Source organism: Seriola lalandi, unplaced genomic scaffold (genome assembly GCF_002814215.2).
Source record: "Seriola lalandi dorsalis isolate HSWRI2012SDOR001 ecotype SW California unplaced genomic scaffold, Sedor1 jcf7180002054144, whole genome shotgun sequence".
In the NCBI taxonomy this organism is placed as follows: Eukaryota; Metazoa; Chordata; class Actinopteri; order Carangiformes; family Carangidae; genus Seriola; species Seriola lalandi.
The window spans coordinates 183,014-204,485 of NW_019524697.1; the positions used below are offsets into that span (position 1 = coordinate 183,014).

General features: G+C 39.3%; 1 protein-coding gene across 2 annotated transcripts in view; it reads left to right on the forward strand.

The window, feature by feature from the left end:
- The window catches only part of b3glcta (beta 3-glucosyltransferase a), a 61,820-nt gene that overhangs the window by 7,316 nt on the left and 33,032 nt on the right, over positions 1-21,472 (forward strand). For both annotated transcript variants that reach the window (XM_023403579.2, XM_023403580.2), the window contains exons 2-3: positions 2,114-2,157; positions 13,758-13,797. In XM_023403579.2, the coding sequence (XP_023259347.1) occupies positions 2,114-2,157; positions 13,758-13,797 (84 nt within the window). The remainder of the gene's footprint in view (positions 1-2,113; positions 2,158-13,757; positions 13,798-21,472) is intronic.

A 21,472-nucleotide genomic window follows, 5' to 3' on the forward strand; every position in this document is an offset into this window, starting at 1 on the left:
CCAAACAACCACCCCCCCCACCCCTCCACATGTCTCTGCCTCTCCCTCTCCAGGGTGAGCCATGAAAAGATGGGAGGTTTGAGCAGATGTAGCAGAATGTATTGTGAACTTGAATGTATTCCTGTAGGAAGCTCGTTTCATGCCAAATGTTGCATTTTTAATACTGACAGAAAAACTGGGATGCCAGATGACATTATTTACTGGATCACATTTTATGAATGTGTGAATGTGAATCTTTACACGGCCATCAGGATCCATGGACATTAGATTGATGATCAGTTAATAATTTGTATTGGTAGGCTTTTTGTCACAGATTTAAAACAAAGGAGGCAGTGCAATGTCTAGCTATTATTATAAATTGCCTTTATTTTCCCCTCATTGTACAATTTAGTGTCTGTAGTTCCTTTTCTGTTTCTTTCAGAGCCATATGCTCTGTGAGAGGAAAGCAGTTCATTCTTAACCTTGGAGACACAGTAATGGAAAAAAAAACCTGTATTTAGCACTTACCACTTAAGGTCCACTTACTTGTGTATTCTGGAGCTTTCAACCATATCACATGACCTTGATCTGGAGATAGAATTTGTTCAGTTGTCGCGTTATTCTGAGCTTTTTTAGAACAAAATCACTCTTAATACTACTAATATTGTGTTTGTTATTTCAAAGTGCTGAAAATTGATAGAAAAAAATGCATAAATCTCAGCTGAAAAAACTGATGAATAAGCCTCTGCTTGTTGCAGAACCGCTGTGTTGTTTCTCTGTTTATTTTTTATTATTTCAGAGGACTGGCTTTGAGTCTGAAGGATCAGCAGCAGCCTTTTTGTGTTTCCTCCCCATTTCTATCATTACTTTCTCTTATTGGAGGCATATTCAGAGCTGTCCTCATCACAAAAACACTCTATTAACTGTAAACTGCAGTGAACCGTGTCCTCTTGCAGCAACAAACAAAAGAAGTTTTTGAAGCAGGGCAACATAAAAAATTGTGTATGAAAATCAGACCTTCTCCCTTTGAAATTTCCTGTGTCATTCAGTGGAAATAGGTAAAGACCTGAGGTGTAATCTTTATATTTAATGTGGGTATTTTCAGCTCTTCTTTAAGACGCCCTCTTTTTTGTGAGGAACAGGGCAAAGTGATATTTCATCGCCTTGCCTGGCATATTTGGACTGTTTGAAAACTGCCTCGCATCCATTGTTGTTTTCTGCTGCTTTCATGACTAAAATAATTAGGTTCATTACATTGTTCATTGGTACTGCACCGGTGGCTTTACTCCAGGCTTTACACACACACACACACGCACGCGCGCGTGTTTTGAAGTTAACTTAGCTCTTTGAATAATTTAAGAAGAGGGTTCCCTTGCAATGGATGGAATTAATATCTGACCATATGACTGCAGATTGTGTCATAAGAGCAAAGTGACAGAGATTGTATCTATCTTATGAAGTATGTACATTTGTATTGGGGTTTTTGTGCGCTTCTTTTGTATATTGGATATTTATTCATTGCAGGAATTTCAGCTGGCTTGTTCCTAGAAAACATATCTGCTGCTTTTAGGTTTTAATCAACACTCTCAGTTGCCCTCTAATGGCTGCTGCAGCGAGTCAGGGGAGGAAATTTAACTCTCTCTCGCCTCTATCACCTAATTAAAGTCAGATTTAAGGCTGACTGGTGTTGGAGGGCAGGGAGCCTGATTTAATATAAACCGGTGTATAAATTCATTCTCAGTGACACTGCTGTTTTGGGTGTATTGATTTGAAATCCTGGGAATCTTTCTGCAAAGATTTTCTTGTCCCACAATCAATGGCAATGTAATTGGATAGAAGCTCTCTGTGCTCTAATTACAAACCCGGATAGATGAATGGTACACCGCGCTCTCACGGATCCGACCTAGACTCAGCACAAAGGAATCATGGAATCATTACCTTTTTTAAATATTTTTCATAATTTTTCACAAATAATAACTTGAATCATGTTGCTTTCTTTTAGCTGTGCCTTTGTACGGCAGCTCTTCAGTTAGTTGACGCAGCTTGAAGAAAAAAGAGTCGTTTGGCTTGAAAAGATTCCTTTCTGTTTGTATCATTCACTAAAATATATATTTTTCTCTTTCCATTCCTACAGTTCACGTCACCTTTGCTGCAGGCAGCTCAGGAAAAGGCTCACAGGTGAGTAAAACAGTTGACACGTGTGATTCTTTATTTCCTGTTTACAAATTAGGTTAAAGCCTTGTGCTGTTGCTTGCCTCTTGACAATTAGTGTTAATTATTCATTTCCTGTTCCCCCTATTATACCCTTAATTACCTGACCAACTGAAGTAAACAACCATGTGTTTTGTTTTTTGTTTTTTTTTTAAATAGAGAGATTATCAGCATCCAGATCAGAAGTTTAATTTGCTCAGCCAAACAAATCCATTTGCTCTTTTTCTAAAGTGCAAGATAATTTTCTTGCTGTTACATTTTCTAAGTCTGCAGTTGCCGCTCGATAAATAATTAACATGTTCAGTTGCTCTACTTCTTATTGGTGTGAGAAGATGTTGACAGTAAGCCTCCTGGCAGAGGTGCTTAGCATCACAGAAATGGGAAATTACTGTCTTGCTTTTTACTGGTGTCAGCTGCTTCTTTTCCTACCAAGGAAGTTTTGCCCTTTTGCTTTGTTACTTTTTAATTTAACTTACATTGCTGTGAACAATGTCAGGCAGAAATTATCACCCAATAACCCTCCTGTGTGATATGAGTGGGGAAAAAAATCTTCCTAATTGCATTTATGAGAAGTACACAAACATAATGGCCTCTGATTTGAACAAAAAAAGCAGGTTTAAAGTTTGAATAAAGCTGTTTTCTTCAAATTATTGTGCCACATTATCAGGGATACTCTTTCAAAGCCCAATCACACTCTCAAGTTTTGTTTCCTTCAATAAAAGAACGATTAGGGACAGCTGCCTGTCAGAATGATAGCGCAAAGATTTAAATGGCATCCGTTCAGCAGAAGAAAACCATTAAGGGGATGAAAGGAGCAGTGTTTTCTTAACAATGGAAACATAATCATGAATAAAAGTCAAGTCTAATGTGCTGGAGAAAAAAGACACGAGAAACTGATTTATGAAGTTTCCCTTTGTCTAAACTGTTACAATACATCAGTTCTTAGATGTAAAAGTCTTGAAAAGGCATCAGAGAAATATTCTAAAGTTTCTTTCTCTCTGCGTCTCTGTTCTTGACCTGTCTCTTATACACATCTGCTCCCCTCTGCATTTGATTTTTCTCCAGTATCGCCACATTTTGACAGGTGTTTCCCAGACTGAGCGTGGGCTGTTTTACACTTGGTATCAGACATCTGTTGTATTCAGTTGTGTTTGTTGTGTGATTTTTCTCAACAACCAAGCCCGACAGCAAAATGGAAGCCAGGTTGTTACCCCCCCCCCCTTTTTTTTTTTTAAGATCTCCTGAGCTGAAGAACAACATTAACAAATTAGAAAGGAATACAAATTTCTAGGTCATGGAAGTGCTCCAGTTTTGTTCTGGAAAGTCATGGAATTTACATCAGGGCCATGGCGGGAGGCCTGGCACTCATTTACATACACATCATTTTGCAACACATGCTTATAAATTACTGGACTCTAATTAAAAGTAGCCACACTTAAAAATAAACCAGTCGCTGAATATAACAATGAATTACTGCTCTACAGAGGATTATTGACTTTCCAACAAAGTTGCAGTGTTGTGTATGTGGGAATTTTTTTTTTTCGTCAGCGAAGCTTTAAACTGTTCAAGCGAAAAATAGATTGCAGGGTTGCAATGAATCAAGAATTATACATTCATATACAATGCAATGGATTTGGACAATCTAAATCCAAAATGATTTTGATTCATGCCTCAGTGCACAACAGCCATAACGCTGCTGTAAGACACACCAAGTATGACTGATATTTTTCACAACTACACAACGTGAGAGTAAAAGTTTATATAGTTTGAAGGCATCACAAAGACCATGTTTGAATGTTTGATGGAGTAGCTCAGAGGTCACCAATAGGCGGCCCACCGTCTGGATCCAGACCCAGATGCTGTCATATGTGGACCTATAATCTAATAAATGATTGAGAATTATTCAGTTTTGAAGTGGCACAGCTTTTCTAGCCTTTACGGCACTTGTCATGTGATGCTTCTCGGCCAATCATTGCCACTCTAGTCAGCGAGTGCGATACACTCACTGGGGAGAGACAAGACTAGAGAGTCTTGACTAGAGTTAACAAAAAAAGGAGAAAAAGTGAAACTGAAGCTACACTTTTTAGGAATATTTAATTTTTACAGAATCCAATGACAATCATAAAAAATGTATTTGGTTTTCTATTAAAATCATATTATTGGATGGAGAAGACGTCATAAATTGCTTTGGAGTTGCCAGTGATGTAAACTGTACTGTATAGGCACACTTTGCATTTAATGGAGTCATACCACCAATGTAGGCCTTTAAACCACCGTTTGATCAGAAATGGTCAGCAGAGAAGATCTGGCACTGCATGACAGCGGATTCTCCATCTGACTTCAAACAGCTGGGCTCATCCCATCTCGATTAAAATCTGGTTTAATCTGCAGGGGTCCCCGTAGTGTCTGTTATGGCTAACACTGACATCAGAATGCAAAGCAGCAACAGTCAAGTAGTATTAAATTTACAACAACACATTTCACCATGATCCTGCATATTGTTTGCTCCCCTCCAGTGGAGGAAAATATCTAAAAATGTTACATATTCCGCTTTGATCAATATTGTTGCATATAACATTGCTACAAGAGGCCTATGATATGTAAAGCGGAACATGGTAGCAGCTGTAAACATCAGTCTAATTCTCAGTAGTTGTCTTTGAACACAGTATGTGGCTTGCATATGGATCACAGCTTTACCTCCCCCTTTGAAGACGGCCTGAAGCCTCTGATGACTGGCATCAGTTTGAACTTAGACTGACTTGGAGAAGTTGCCGAAGGCAAGCACAGGTACTGTGAGTATCTGCCGCTACCAGGCTTTATAAACAGCCTAAACAACAAGTGTAGTACAAGTTTGGTAATGTAAGCAGAAGTTACCTTGATCTCCTGCACCCAGAGGACTCTGAACAGTGAGGGGATGGATGCATAAGGACTGCACTGAGTTAGAAATTATTCACAAACTTCCCGCTGAGAGTCCTGCAAAGTCAACGAATACCTTGAACTTTTTAATGATATATGAGGACGCTTTTAAAAGAACTCTCGGGGACAAAACGGGAAGCTTTCCTCAGCAAGGGTCAGCTTCACCTTCAGGCCATTTTCCTGGATGTGGGGGAAAAAGCAACAACCAGTCGTACGATGTAGACAAGAGCATGACCAGTACAGCTGATGTAATTGTCATTAAGTTATTTCATGTGCTTTTGAGACTTCCAAACAGTTTCTTGGGTTCATGTTCTGGCTGTGCAGGAAAAGCAGTGGCGTGCTTCAAACAGGAGCAGCAGCGTTACTCCAATTCCCAAGTATCCCAGAATTACATTAAGTAGGAGCCATAAACACTTCTTATTTGTTGCCATCACCACCTACTTAAGTGTTGTCCATTGTGGGGTATATATCTTCATCTCTGTGTAGCCTGCACTCAGTTTTAAGTGCAGTTTAGTTGTTGACATAATGACCAGTCTTCAAAGAAAAGAGCTGTTGCCTTCCTTAACAACCCAGTCAATTCAACTCATCATGTCTGATTGGACAACAGCGTCTTCTCCGTTTCCTTGTAGGTTGTCATGCTCTATGGCAAACATCATTTTGCAGAGATTTGTGTTTAGATGCGTCTCTGCTGCCTAAATGGTTGTCACTACATGCAAAAAGAGCCTTTCTTATTCTCCAGCATCCTCCTCCTCACCTTGGGCAATCGTTGTTAGAAAATCAAGCTAAATAGGTGATGTGTGAGTGTGATGTCTGAATCATTGCTTCAGCTCCTCTGCAGTGACCTTATTGCAGCAGAAGAGGCAGATTCTTTTAGGAGATTACAAACCTTCATGAATGCTGCCAATGTCCATGCAATGAGCTCTGTGCAACTGGACAAAAACTGTGAATACCAACAGTTAGTCATCATCTGGATCAATTAGCTGAAGGGTAGAGCTGTGCCATAACACCAAAATCTCATATCTCAGTTTTGGCCATTTCAAATGCAGGTAACACTACGTATCATTATATAGCACATTTGAATAAATGTAAAATAAGTAAATGGGGATTTCCGCCTCTACTTTGGCCCGACACTCTTGATATCAATGAAGGAACTTGACATGAGTGAAGTGCTTTCGCCTTTGCATTGTTTACCTTGTGTCGAGTGTCAGCATCAACCCCAGGAAACCCCCATTTCTCAACCGTGTAATTTTTTTGGCCATGTCTTATGCAGAAGTTGCAACACCAGCCGTGATCTCCTTCCATCCTCATGATTCTTTGCCACATAGTGAGCCACAGGTAAAGCCTCTTGTAACCTGTGAGTGGGGTTTGTTTTTTAGCACTTGACCGCACTTTTGCGGCTCTCATCCGCAGACTCTCTCCGTACTGTTTGACATGATTTTTGCGTAGGTGGTAAAAGAGGTAATCGGTACTTGAGTCTGTTTTCGGGACAGGTCTGCTGCATAATTAGCAAAATATGTTTTTTCTGGTGCATGTCAGACCACGTTCATGCTCCTCGTTTTGTCTTGGCCGTTCTGTGTCTCGTTCACTCTCCCCAATGTTTGTGTTACCTTCATGCATATTTCCTGCCTGCATCCGTGGCGTGTGGGAGAACATAAAGCGCCATCCCAGTGGTGAAAAGTATTGCCATAAAGAGTGTGATTTGCGAGACAACAAAATGAATTATAGAGCGTAATATGATCATCATATCACACGGCCCTAGGTGAAAGCATTTCAGCTCTTAAAGTAACACAGTTTGTCTTCAAGTCCATCTGAAATCGCATTTAGTTTCCCTTTTTCAGTTAAAAATAATGTCAGTTTCTTTTAATTTGTAGTGAATAGTTTTTATTATCATTATTAAAATTGTTATTATTTAAAGGAAGAAAAGTTATTTGGGAAACATCAACATTTTATCTCGGACAGGATGAGGGGGAGCGTCAGTGTTTGTTTTGATTGACATCAGCTGGCAGCTTAAGCTCTGCCAGAAGAAAGAGTTTTAAAAATTGTGCTTGACAGTGTGTTGTCAGCAGCTGAAGAGTAAAGACACACAAGCATCTAGACGGACTAGTGACCTCGGCAGTTAATTTCATTTGCTGTTTAATGTGCTGGAGTTCACCAGGTAACCAAACAAACTGATGTTAGCGATGTGCTTTTCCCCAGTGAATCTATTTGTGCATCTCATTTATTAGCATACAGTCAGGTCACAGAAGTAAACATCAGTTTCTCTAAAAGATAATTAACCAACTATTTTTTAAAAACCCAGAAGGACCAATGAGACGAGGTAAAATCCTAGAATATGTCTTATTAATGCAACCAAATTGCCAATAAAGCTGTTCTCATTTATGTTTTTTCTGCCTCTGTTGTCAGACAACAAAACAACTATGAAATAGTGTCTGAAACGTGGCCACTCAGACTACTCGTTAACCAGCAATCACTTCCAAGCTGTTGCTCTCCTGCTGCTAAAATCCTGATTTTTATAACCACGAAACATGTAAGTTAAAAACAACAGCTGTGCTGTGATTTTGACTGTATTTAGATTTAAAATGATCTCTCAGAAAGTTAGAAGCTCTTTCACATCAGCACAGTGTGTTTGTGGAAGGAAAGTCCGTCTGGTGACTCTTCTACGGAAAGTAGCTTATGTTTGTCCAAAAAGTCGCTAGATTTGGTGCTAGGTACTTTTTAGAAAAATAAAACAACAAAAGTAATGTGGTCTGAAAAGTTGGTTAAACTACCAACAAAGGTACGAAGTTGACAACACTGCTTGTTCCTGCCAAATCCTTTTGGCCGATGGAAATATTCTTTGGGATTGTATGGCTGCCGGTGGAACAGGGAACATTGCACAGCTAGAGGGAAGAATAGATTTCACTGAATATCACTGAGTTCTTGATGCAAATCCACCATGAACTACTTCAAGAAACACAAGATGAAGCTGTTGGAGTGGTCCGCACAGTCCTGACTGGAACATAATTGAAATTCTGTTGGTATATCTTTAGCATGCTGTGTGTGCAGCCTAAAATACTTCAGAACTTGAAGTGATCTGCAGGAAAAGTGTGATTCAGATTCCTAAATGAAGAACAGAAAGAATGTTAGCTGGCTACAAAAAGCACATGCAAGCTGTGATATCAGCCAAAATGAAGGTTGGAAGTTCATTTTTAATGTCTGTTTGCTGGAGTGGCTGTATTCACTTCTATTCAAAATTCAACAAAATAGAATTTGTCTTTTTGTTACCCTTTCACTTGGCTCTTGCAAGCCATGTTTACACAATCGGACAGTATATCGCTCATAAAAAAGTCAGACAAGGAGTCCACTATCCTGAGATATTATCCAGAAAGTCAGGGCATAGGCTTGAGTCATGTTATCTTGTGTGACCAATCTCCTCCTTTTTTTTTTTTTTTTCCAGTCTTTTTGGCTAAAATCTGGCCGAAAACATCTATCAGCGATCTCTTGCAGAGGACAGGGAGGATACTGTGACCCTAAATAACTTCCACAGCAGGGCTTGATAGCAACGTTTGCCCCGTTGCCCCAGGCAACCAGATTTGGACCACTGTCAACAATTTTTTGCGGTCTGGTCGCCTCTGTTGGCAACAGTTTTTCCTGTGCCTAGAAAAACAAAGCTGAATCCCCCTGTGAACAGTCTAACTAAGTGGGAATGCCCCCGTTGAACTGTTTTACTGTGTGAGAAAGTGTAAAATGATCAGCTTTACAGAATAACACACACAAGAGTGGTATTGGACCTGAAGAAGAAAGGCAGTAGAATCTTCATCAAAGCTTAACAGGCAATAAATTATTGTGATGTTAAAAGAAATGAAAAACAAACAGACGACAAACTCTGCAACATATACTTCCATAGGAGAAAAACAAGTTCTCATCTAGCTAAACAGCTAGAGTCGCATGGCTCATAAACAAGAACGGGCAGCTAAGATATATTGGAGTAGGAAGAAAGCAATACAACCGGTGCACCTAACCAAACCTGCACTTATATAAGCTCAGAAAATCAGGCTCCTGGCAAATGTTTGAAATTGCTTGCTACACTATGGACAACAAAGAACCTTTTTCAGACTTGCCATGTGTCCCCAGATAAAAATGAATTTATCCGGCTAATTACATTAGATTGCAAATGTGAAATTTAAATGCAGTGACATTAGTCTTTCATTCTCACCTTTATTCTGGATTATTAATGAAGCTGAACCTCTTGTTCTTAATCAAATCCATTGTGTGTGCGTGTGTGTGTGCGTGTGTGTGTGTGTGTCACACAGAGAGAGAGAAAGAAGGGGCGGCTAAAGAGAAAAGTTTGTCATTTAAAATAAGACAGGTTATTGTTCTTTTCCTCAGTGTTTTACTGGTAAGGGAGGATGCTTGTTACTATGGATACCAACCAATGCTATAACCACGGCATTTTATGCTAGTTAATTGTATGTTAAAGTCACCTTGACTGGATGCATACCCTTTGTCATTTGTCTTGGTTAGCTGATTAGTACAAAGACATCATGTCGACTAGCGTTAGCTAACATTAGTCAGATTCATGATATATTCCTCTGTTTCATACTGGTCTGTCAGGAAGTATAGGGACTGATTACTTCTTCTGTGTTTACATTGAGTTCTTTGGTCAAACCATTTATTGAAACAAGAAGTGTAATTACGAAGGTCTATTATCAACTCAAATTTAATGAGTAAGTAAGTCAATATTCTATATTTTCTTCCTCTGCACAAATCCTGTGAAAAGACCAAAACCAATAATGTGTTAGTCCATCTATCAATACTTTCTGTCTGCAGCGCTCAGCCCTAAGACCATTGGCTACCACTGAAGACAAAAATGTTGTTTGTTGATTGGATCAATTCAGTGTTGGTTTTGGTCTTTTCTTGAGCTGAAACGATTATTTGATTTGTTGACTTGATTAAACGCTTCAAACCCAATTTTAAAAATAGTGAATAAAAATGCCAGACGTTTGGTTCCAGCTTCTCAAATGTGAGGAAAAGCTGTTTTTCTTTGGGGTTTTGGACGTGTGTTTGAACAATATAAGACATTTGAATTTTCACCTTGGTCGCTGAGTTATGATATGCATTTTCATTATTTGACATTTTACAAACCATTAGTCAAATAATGAAAATAATAATTGGCAGATTAGTCTTTTCATGGGACTTGTTGACGATAACAAATAATATTGAATAACACCAACTAAATCTAAAACCAAAAGATACTATTGGGAACATCATTGTGCGTGTTGTTGGCATCAATAAGAGCGAGTTATCAGTTGAACCTGTCAGTTGTGAGTCTCTGTGTCTTTGATACAAACTGTAATCAGTATTTTTTCCTCTTAATTTTCAGTTTAAGTCGACAAAATAAACCTGATAAGAAAAGCAGATGTTCACAGGAGGCAGACATTTCAAGTCATTAAGTCATTATGTCATTAAGTGTTCAAACCTCAAGTCTTTCTTGACAGCCAGCTTCAGTAAACATCACACATTTCCCTCTAACATGTCAAAATTCAGAAAATCCTGTAACCTTGAATCATTCTTGCCATCAGTGAACAGAAAGCTAATGTGACCTGACGGGTCACTCACATCAGTGGAGCGTCTCTACCCTCGGGGACTGAGAGATGTAGCAGGGGGCTGTGTCTGTATGTGGAGAGCTTCCAAATCAAAGGCAGGGATCAAAGAGTTGTCTTTGCAGGTGTCCTTGACTACACAACAGTCACATTAAGTAGGTTGAGGATCATTCCCGAGGAGTTTACACATGTACATATCAGCCAAGAAAGCCTTCACCGTGGTGCTGCTGCTGTTCTGAGGTTAAGCTACATGAGGCACAATTTTTCTGTCTGTCTGTATCACTGTGCTGCTGCAGATCAAAAGTGCTCAAGGGATGGTGAAGCTAACCCTTTCAGATGGACAGTGTAGACTCATAGCAATTCCTTTTTAACACCTATGGGTGTCTGATTCCTGCTGCAAATGGCTGACAGCCTGCTGTCAGGTGGGATAAAGGAAAGCGTTACCTGTGCACAGAACCATAGAAGGCCAAAAAAGAGCCGAGCTCTGTGAGCTGAGAATAATTTGTCTCTCAGTAATGGTGAAAATGATGTTAGACCTGATCTGAGCTCAGTCTGCCGCAGAATATTAGATCATTTACCAGAGAAAGATTTGTGGCATTCCTGTCACTCAGCTGCTGGGATTTTATGAAGTGCAACCGAGGAGCAGGAATTGCAATGAGGTACTTTGTTAAAACCCCACTGAGTAAGTTTTTGGTCATATGAATTCACCTTGTTATTACCATATTTTCACATTTGGACCATAAATTTCAAAAGAAAAATCCATCTAATAAAATGAAAATGTAAAACATGTAATAAAGTGACCATTGGTCATATCATTTTCTGTTATATAGATTGGTCTATAAACACCAAAAACAATGATAGAAACAAGTCCAGGGCTTTATTGTTTTTTTTTTTAAAATAAGATCCAAGAAGTCCAGGTTGAGTAATGCATCCGCGGGTTTGAATGGTAAACAGATGACAAAACACTGCACAGTGGCTTGTAATACTGCAAAACAGGATTTTACAGCTCACCAGATGCACAGTAATCTACCAGTAAAGAGTCATCTAGAGTACAAAGAATGTGAATTTGCATGTAATTGATTGGCCAAATCAATGTCTTGCTGTGTGATGTTGTGCAAAAGCTTGAGCCAGGTGCAGCTTTTTTTCTTTGCCAGATGACCCTGTGGTTCCTGCCAGAGTCAGTTGTGTTGGGACCTCTCTTGTGTCAAAATAATGGTCTAACTGAAATGAATGAGGAGGGTGTTTTTTTCCCCACATTACAACAGTGTCATAGTTTCTACATTTCATTATAGATAGTTATATAGTCATTGTAGATCATAGATTTAGAGATTTCTCATTAGGCCTCATTAAAATCTGTCATAAGACTTTACTGTGTTTTTTCAGTGCCATATAAAATCACAAATACACATATGATGTGTACACACACACACACACGCAAAGTTGCACATGCATAATCAATATCATTGGTAACGTCTCACCAATCAGTTAATTCGTCACGATGGAGGTCTTGATTTATTGTCTTTGGCAGCGACAGTGCAGTGATTTACTGTTTCCTCTCTGCTGGAGAGTTGTGTTGTGCTGCAGGAGACAGAGTGAAAAACTTTGCACCTGCCACTCTTTATACCATCTACCAGATTCATCCAGACAAACTCCTACGCTGCTTAATTTGTTTTTCCACTTACTTGCCACCTCCTTTTGAGAAGCATTCCGTCTACATTAACCTGTTGTTACGTAATATATATTTTCAAGTTTGAAAGATTTTATGAGTAATTATCTGATAATGAGTCGGATTCTCCTGACTTACGAGATGCATTTTTTTTTTTTTTTACTTGAGGTGCCTTCTCTCTTCAGCTAAGGAAATGATTTCAGAGGAGTAGTGTGTGATAAGATGAGACAGAAACCTTGTGGGCATGACTAATGCTACTGAGTCCAATTAAGCTGATGTCTTGTACCCACTGAATTAAATCACCCTGATATGATCTTGTCTGCCTATGCATACATTTGCCTCTAACTCTGATCACCTGGAAAAATAAGAGAAGACAGAGCGTGACATACGCACGAACCATCTCCGTGTACATGTTTATAGTTGGTGACCTTTCTGCTATTATTTCTATATTTGGAAAATGTGCTTGTTTGATGCTTGTCAAAACACTCAATCCTTGATTTGATGAATATAATAGGATGGATAGGAAGTGCAGGAAACATATTCCCTACAAAAAATTGAAGTGATGTGTAGTCACGACAGAGGCGGGAAGCTGTTCATGGGCAGGAAATTGGCTAAATTAATAGGTTGCTCTCTATTATGAAACTTGGTAGTCCTCTGAATGTGCTGATATTGTGGGTTACGTAGAGGCTGGTTCACACAACTGCCTCCAAACTACTGTGATTCCCTGTAACTACTGCACCACACCCGCTGAGAGTGAATTTATGACTTAGTTAAGCTCTCTGAAGGCTGCAACAGCTTGCCAGTGAAATGATTGTTAGTCTAGAGGAAGTCATAAATCAAAACAGGCCTCGGTTTGTCATTATCTATTAATACTCTGCCGCTCTCGTTCTAGAGCTCTGGAAACAGCCAGAACTCGCACGCTCTTGCCTTCTCCCAAGACTGAAAGATTTCCTCTGAAAGATGGAGGTAAAAGACAGCTCTTCAAAGTTTGCTCGGCTTGTGATTGATTTACTCATCCCTCCATGGTCTGCCGCGTGTGCTTGACAGCTCTGGAGGTGGAACAGTGTTCAAAGCCTTAATTGAGCTGAATGCTCACAGCTTAAATGCTGCAGGCACAAAATCCACACAATTAAGAAGGACTAATGACGTGGAGTATCGCCCATTATTTCTCCAAATAACCCTCAGGGGTTTCCATATTTAGTATCATTAAGTCTTAATTAGTGATTAGGAAGAGGAAATAGAGTATTTAGCTGAAACTGAGCATCTTCACACAAGCCATTTTCTACATCTTTTGTTAAAACAAAAAAGTGGATGTATGTAGGTCATTCTTTGAAGACGTGTTTGAATAACTTTTGTTTTTTTTTTGATGCTGTAATTATTAAAAAATCTCTCTGTCTTTTCAGAGCCAAGATGATGTGCATGTCATCCACAACAATCAACTGGGTAAGTCTTCGTTTTTTGTATAAGTAAGAAAGACCAAAAAAAAAAATGTGTGTCAAATATTGCGTAACGATTTAGAATACAGCCTGCATATTGCAGTGTAAATGTTTTCTACATATGGGCCTTATGAAATTATAATTGTCTTTTTAAATTATTTTTGTGATATTAGTAACAAGAGGGAATTGGGGAGTAACAGATTAGCATTTAGCATTTATCAAACTTTCCTAATTACCCAGTACATATTAATTAATTACTTACTCTTTATGTCCTCTTACAATATCTATGTCATAAAAGTAGCAAAACACTTGCATTACTATAAATGAATGAATAAATATATATACAGTATATATATGTATATATATATGTATGTATATATATATATATATATATATATATATATATATATATATATATATATATAAGTCTCATTAACAAAGTTGTTACCTCCTTATTCAATAATGTATAGTACCCAGGAAGTACTTTATTGATACCCTGTACATACTAAATAATAACATTGTCATTTTCAGGCTGTAATTTAAGGTCTTGCTAAAGACTATTATACAGTATATTAAACTATATATATATTCATATTTCATTTTTATCAGTTATGTTTTTGCTGTCTTTGATCGAACCTGTGTTCAAAGCTGCTGTTCATAGCGCCGGTCATATTTGGGGCTTTGTTCTTGTGTTTGATATGTGGATCTGTCTCCATCAGTGGAACTAATTTGTACTGTTGGAGGCATTCAGAGGGATGAACTACTACTGAGTATTTTTCAGTTTTAAATGAACTGTATGCTCAAAGGATTGAAATACACTATCACTTGATATCATCATGAATAGTAAGTCTTGAAATGAAATGTTGGGCAGTGTGAAATTTCAATAGCAAATGCTATAAAATGAAAACGGTGTGAGGGGCTTTTGTCTGATGCCTACCTTGAAAAATTAATCTTCAGAGTTCCTCAGACTTTTTCACAAATATAGTCCCATCTCTTTATCGATTTGACGGCAACCAGGAATTATAAACAAATAAAAAGATCTCATGCATGCCTTTCATGCTTCAGGGGGCTCATACAATCACCATTTGAGTGTGATTTTCGGGAGCCTGCAGAAGAGTTTGGAGCCAGTTTTCTGGACCTCTGCCTGTTGTTCATTCAACTGGGTCACTACAGACGCAAAAGCACACAAAAGCAACTTCATAATGCTCTCATTTGGCACGTCAGCACAGAGAGGAAATACAAACAGACAGCTATCTGAAAAATGGAGCTGCACTATCTGGCACTGCCATAGTAATTCCCTTTGTCACACCAGAAAAGCTACGCTCGCCTGCAGAGAATATTGTTTATGGGCAGGAATTCAAAAGAGGAATAAAGGAAAGTTGGAATTCCAATTGTTTTAACAATACAGCAAACTTCAAAAGGTATAACTGGCTTGTTTATTTTAAAGGAGCTGGTGACCTTTTAGAAGGTATTAGAAATAATGTGAAGTAATAAAATGGTGTTTCTTTAGAGGGAATACAGGGGGGGCCAAATCTGATTAGAGTGATGTCTCGTAAGTCTGAACAAAATAAGAAAATTATTTATACACATTATGTACACACTGCAGTGTGTCTACATTATTACATATCTTTAGAATAAACAAATGGCAGTGTTATTCCTCTGGCAATATTTTACTGCATCAACATGCTTCATCTCAACAGCTCAGATAGCTGAAACCCTGGAGAACATCACCTACGTTAAATGCCTGAGGAAGACAAAACGTTCAGCATTGCTGAACATTGTTGCTGCACTATTACATGTGGGAGATTTACATTTAAAACGTGCATTAATTTGTACATTCTCCGTCAGTGCCCAAAACCCTAAGTCCCTGTTGAATGTAGCATAACTTCCTGCAACACAATCAAAAAATGGAACCAGAAATACACCTTTTATTTATCCAGTAGTTTGTTTGGGCTTTCATTGTAGCTTCATAGTGCCAGTATAAATGTTAGCTGACAGGAGCACACTTCTTCTTTAGTTGGCCAATAAAACTAGTTTATAAATGTAGGAATATTACACTGGAATGGCATTTTTCTTCTCTAAATCAGTTTATATTATAGGACAACATAACATCATAAAAAATCAATAACAAACATCATAGTAATATAAATGTTTAAAGCGTTTGGCCGTCTAGCCCAATAAATTCTGTGAATTTCTGTGAATTTCAGACCCATGGTCTGAAGAAGAAAGAGATAACATGGATAAGATTATATTTTATGTGCACAGAGTAACCAATAATTATGCATGTAAAGAATATTTTCAGTTAAAGCAACTTTTTAATAGAAAGTAGTTTGAGGTCATGTCCAGTGTTGCTCCTGGTTTAGGGTACATACATGTATGGTATAAAGATAATGCATTTAGACGAGAGTAACTGTTAATGAATGGAGAAAAGTCTTGAGTTCGAAATTGAGTCAGACATTTTGATGTCTTGTGTGCCAAGCACAGCTTTTTAAGTAAGTAGATCCAGGGCATTAATGTTCTTATCTCTTATGTAATGTCTAAATGAGGTGGTTTTGACTAAAATTCAGTTGGCTTTTAACCCAGATAACAGTAATGTATTCAGCTCAAGCTCTCTGTATTGACAAGGTTTCGGTGACCGGTGAAAGAGCAGAACATATCAAGACATTTAGTGTGGGAAACATCAGTGAGAGTCAGTCACATGTTTGAGCCTCAGTCAGACCCAGACTCGGATGAGGCGACTAGCAGACGTATCAGAACGGTTAGCACAGATAGCATGTTTTATTTTATCATGTTGTTTATTAGCTTCTAACTGGCAGAGCCTGATACAGTGTTAGTGGTTGTGCTAATATAAACTCTAGCTCTCTGTACTGGCAAGGTTTCGGGTTTATTTTGCTCCCACTCCGTCACCGGAGGTTGACAGGATTGGTTCCTTAGGTTTGTGACGTATGAAACCCTGACCTTCTGAATCCGTTTTTATGAGACTGTCATTGGTTCACTGCAGTTCTAAGGTGGAAATATACAGCCATGGTGTTGACTGCTTATTATTATCACTAATGATATGTCTTGTATTATATAAAAACACCATATTGACGTGTTAACCAGATCAAAACATTGGTTTTCCTCAGAGGGGTCTTTGAAGGAAACTCATGGCTGCATTGTGTCATAGTTCAGTGGTGGAGAAATTAGTATTTCTGCCTCTTCTCTGTTTTTCCAGTTTACTTTGTTCATGGCCAGTATCTGTGTTTTTTAGTGTGATTGTTGAAGTGTGTTGCAAAAATGCAAATGTAGAAATGAAAGCCTTGCTCTCTGGCTTTAAGGGAATAACACCAAGCCACATGTGTATTGTTGATGTAGCAAAATAAATGACCTATAGGTTTGGTTCTTTATCTGTGGGAGAAAGAAAAATGTTCCCGCAAATAGCACATGTAAGGTACATTGCCAAAAGCATTTTTATTAAAGCTGGATTTTTCTTTTTGATGTATAGTGTTTGATAGTTGAGGGTATGGGGCAATTCTGCAGCACAAACAGTGAATGGTACTGCTCGAGAGTAGAGATGTCGTGCCAGAATTTAAATCAGATTATCACTATAACAAAAATTAAGCCAAGGAAAGCAGTGCTACTGTCCCCTACGCAATTGTATTATATTCATGCAGTGGCTTGGAGTCGGCTTCTTCAGGCCAGGGGGATATTCATTGTGTCTTCAAGAAGCTACAGTGTTCACAAGATGTTGACTGAACTCTTCTTGCATGCTGTCTTACATTCCCTGTGTGTTTACTTGTCCTTATTTCCCTTCTCTTTTCCCCTTGCTTGTCCTTACAGTGCCTGGCTGCCTGCCTGTCACAAAACTGTATTAACTCAGCTTTTCTTTGTTCATTATTCCGAACACGGCTGATGACTTTATTTTGCAAATTAAAATAACACCACACATACGTTCATCATTCTGCATGAACGTGTTCAATGAATGGCGTTCATTGAACACGTTCATATTTTTTGTGAACACTGAATTGAACCAATCAGTTTACGTTTTACAACAGTTTTACAACAGTTTTACGGCGCGCCGCACGACGTCTCCATAGACACGGCCCGGCACGGCTGGTGCACAGATGGTACAAACACATCTGCTACTGCTGAAGCCACTCTCCAGTTGAGCATTTGAAGCAGTTTTATGAACAAACAAGTGAAGACTAAGATGGATTATATTCATATAAGGATCCTAAATGTAACTAATGTCTGTGATTCTTCAGAGGTATACTATAATTCATTCAGTTTGGGAGTGGCAATGATTTGGGGCTGGTGATGGATGGGTTGAAGGACGTTCTATTGAAAAAGAAGAGTGGCCTATTTATTTGAAAAACGGAACAAATGAACGTGAACTAGTTCATTTTTAGAACTTTGACTTTAGTTCAAAATTTAAAAAAATTAACTCTGAACGTGAACTAGTTCATTTTCATCTGTATGAACTGAACTTTGAACTAATTCTTTTCAAGTGTGAACTGGCACAACACTGGTTAGAAATCAGGCATGTTTTAAAAAAATCAACTTTTCAGAAATCCGAGAAAAACAAGCTTATTTTCAAGTGGTGTCTCGTCCGTTTTCGTAATACAAATTACTAATACAAAACCTGGAATCTGTTCAGCATTAATTGCCTCAGCTTCCTGAATTATTGATGCTAAATGAGGTTTAAGGGTTGAGTTCAGCACTCATTAGTCTTCAGCAGAGTTGTCCATGGAGTCATGAACTCCAGAGAACCTCTAATGAGTGCGATTATCACAGGTTGGAGACCCTTCTTTCCAACCTGTACGTGTTGCATCTGCCGTGCCATAGTTGTGTATGTATGTCTTGTGTTACTACTTGGAGGAAATTGTAATGAGCTCATTTTTACAGGAGAGTGACTTTTCCTTCTGATGGCTTTTTGTCTCGTGCATACCTCTCTATCTCACATACATACACACACACACACACACACACACACACACACACACAATTCCTCTTTTGTTTTTGCAATCTCGGTGCATCTCCCTATCTCTCTATTGGTTTGCTTCCTCATTTCGCTCCCTTTCTGTCCGCTGTTTCCCTCTCTCCGTTTTACTGAGATATTTATGACACTGACCTTTTCAGTAGTAAGCTGAAAGTTAAATACACCATGCTCTCTATTGATCTTGTGCAAGGCAATTATAAGTCTGTATTAATATGAGAAGGAGGCTGATAGAAAATCGTTTCACTTGCTGCATGACACATTGGCCTGTGCCACACTAGATGATTGCCCATAGGAAAGTAAATTATTTTTATGTGGCTAAATCAAACTCTCAACAGCCTAAAAAGTTAGCTATATTGAATTTGGGCTTCCAGATTGAATATCACCATATGTCTGTGGATTGGCTATTAAATCCTGGTGCTATCTGTTGTGACGGTCATGGTTAGTTTGGTCAGGAAACTGCAACCTCATTCTCCTCGGTGCACTTTGTCTCTCAGATGCACCATTTTGGACGTGAGGAAGGGAGATGGAGGGGGGATTTTTAGGAAGAGGCAGATTCTGAGCCATCTTGTCTTGGGGAGTCCAATGATGTGAGTCACTGGAGTGTAGCAGGTTTTACAGCAGCACAATCAGCCACTGGATGGGGAGTCAGACCTGCCGACTATGGAAATGAGCTACTGACATCCTCTGTCATCTCTGAATATGTGCTGGCAATGAAGAGCTCTGGATTTACCATGACAGTTTCATTGTTCTCACAACAGCCTAATGGCCCCACTCGCAGAATCTTATCCCTCTAGGTTTTTGCAGACGTTTGTCATTGAAATTGCACTATTGATCTGCTTCCCATCCTTTTGCTCCTCTTTTCTCTCGCTGAAGTTTGAACCGGATTTCAAATCCTGCACTCCAAATTTAGGCACACATTTATTTGTTCATTGTTAATGTGGACTTGTGTTTATTTAACTGAGTGGATGGAGATACTCCAGGCTGGAATGAAGCGTCCCTGTGACAGTTCTGGTGACTTCACACACCTGCTCTGTGACACTGATGGAGATGACAGAGCTGCAGGAGTGCCTAGAGGTCAGTGTGCTCTCAGCCTCTCTGCCACTTGGCAACGTCTGCCATCCTGCTCTAAGGAAGTGTCACTATTGATTTGTGTCAATGAGGTGACAACACTGCAGGGCCACGCCACTACGACAGCACACAATCTACACTCAAGTGCGGATATTTACTACACCATCGTGTGTGTGTGTGTGTGTGTGTGTGTGTGCGCACCCCTAGGAATACTAACTCATTTTAGTTTACCAGCCTTGATTCTTTAATCAGTCTGATCCTCTCCCCTCTTATATGCAGAGACGGCGAGGAAGTGAGTACACACAGCACTCAAAGCCTTTGCACAGAGTTTGCCCATAGACCAGATGGTGATGGCCTTTAAAGAGTGGCTCCATGCTCTGAGAAAAGCATCAGATCAGAGAGAGAAGGAGGCAGAATTCTCCTGTGTCTCATTTCAACCAATATATTTCAAGGCTGATACTGTCTTTTTTTTTTTTTTTTTTTTTTTTTTTTTTTTGTGGAGTGGCCTCTATGGAATACAGAAGAAGTGAGGCGAGATAAGCGAACACTACACTCATGCTTTCTAGTTCCATCGGTCTGGCAAAAATAAAATCGTCTGTACCAAGGTGATCGGGGCTTTGGCTTCATCTCCTCTGTAACCCTCTGTCTCTTTCATTTGATATTTAGTCGTTAACCAAAGCATTAGACACATTGGAATTTGTCAAGGAAGGAGTTATTAGTATACATGCTGGGGGGGTATTAAGGTCTGTACCAAAGTTAATAGCAATCCATGCAATTGTTGTTGACATTGTCATTTCACTAAGAAACAACAAATGTGAATCTCATGACGGTGGTAGAGGAAACTTCAAGTATAGCCCCCTTTTCCACTGGTTAAAAAACCCTCTGAGACCCGCTAACATCAGGCTTTTGTCAGCAGTGTAAAAGGGTGTAATCGGCATTTACACCCGGGTCAAATGAGTCTGTAGTAGATGGAGGTATTTATTGGCTCTGGCTCCGATCGGCATTGATGTAAACACAACACACGGGTGAACCTGCTAATTTTCACCCCTTTTTCCTGCTGTGACATCTTTCAGAGCACACACACTGAAGACACACCTGTCACCTACCCAGCTGTTACGCCAGAAACACTGCGGCTAGCTTGCGCTCAGGGATGAAAGAGTGAACTGCGGGGGCGCCTTGGCTCACCTGGTAGAGCTTGTACCATTTAAGGCTTAGTCCTAACAGCAGCGGCCATGGGTTCGAGTCCGACCCGCAGCCCTTTGCTGTACGTCATCCCCTATCTCTCTCTCTCCCTGGATTTCCTGTCTCTCTGTACTGTCCAAATAAAGGCAAAAATGCCCAAAATATAATAAATAAATAAATAAATAACACACAATCGCCAGTCGCAGCATCTCACTTTTACGGGAGCACCAACCCCGGAGATGAGACATGACAGTTCCATTTTACCAGTTTTCACGGCGGTGAGCAGTTCACTCTTTCTCCCTTGCGTCAGTGTGTGTGCTCTGTAAGTTCATGTGATAACACCACTCCTTGCCGTTGTGTGTCCTCAGGCCTAACAGAAAGGCAAACTCAACTGGCAGTGGAAAAGGGGTCAATGAGCTTTTATCAACAAGTTTACCAGTGGTTGAAAAACCTG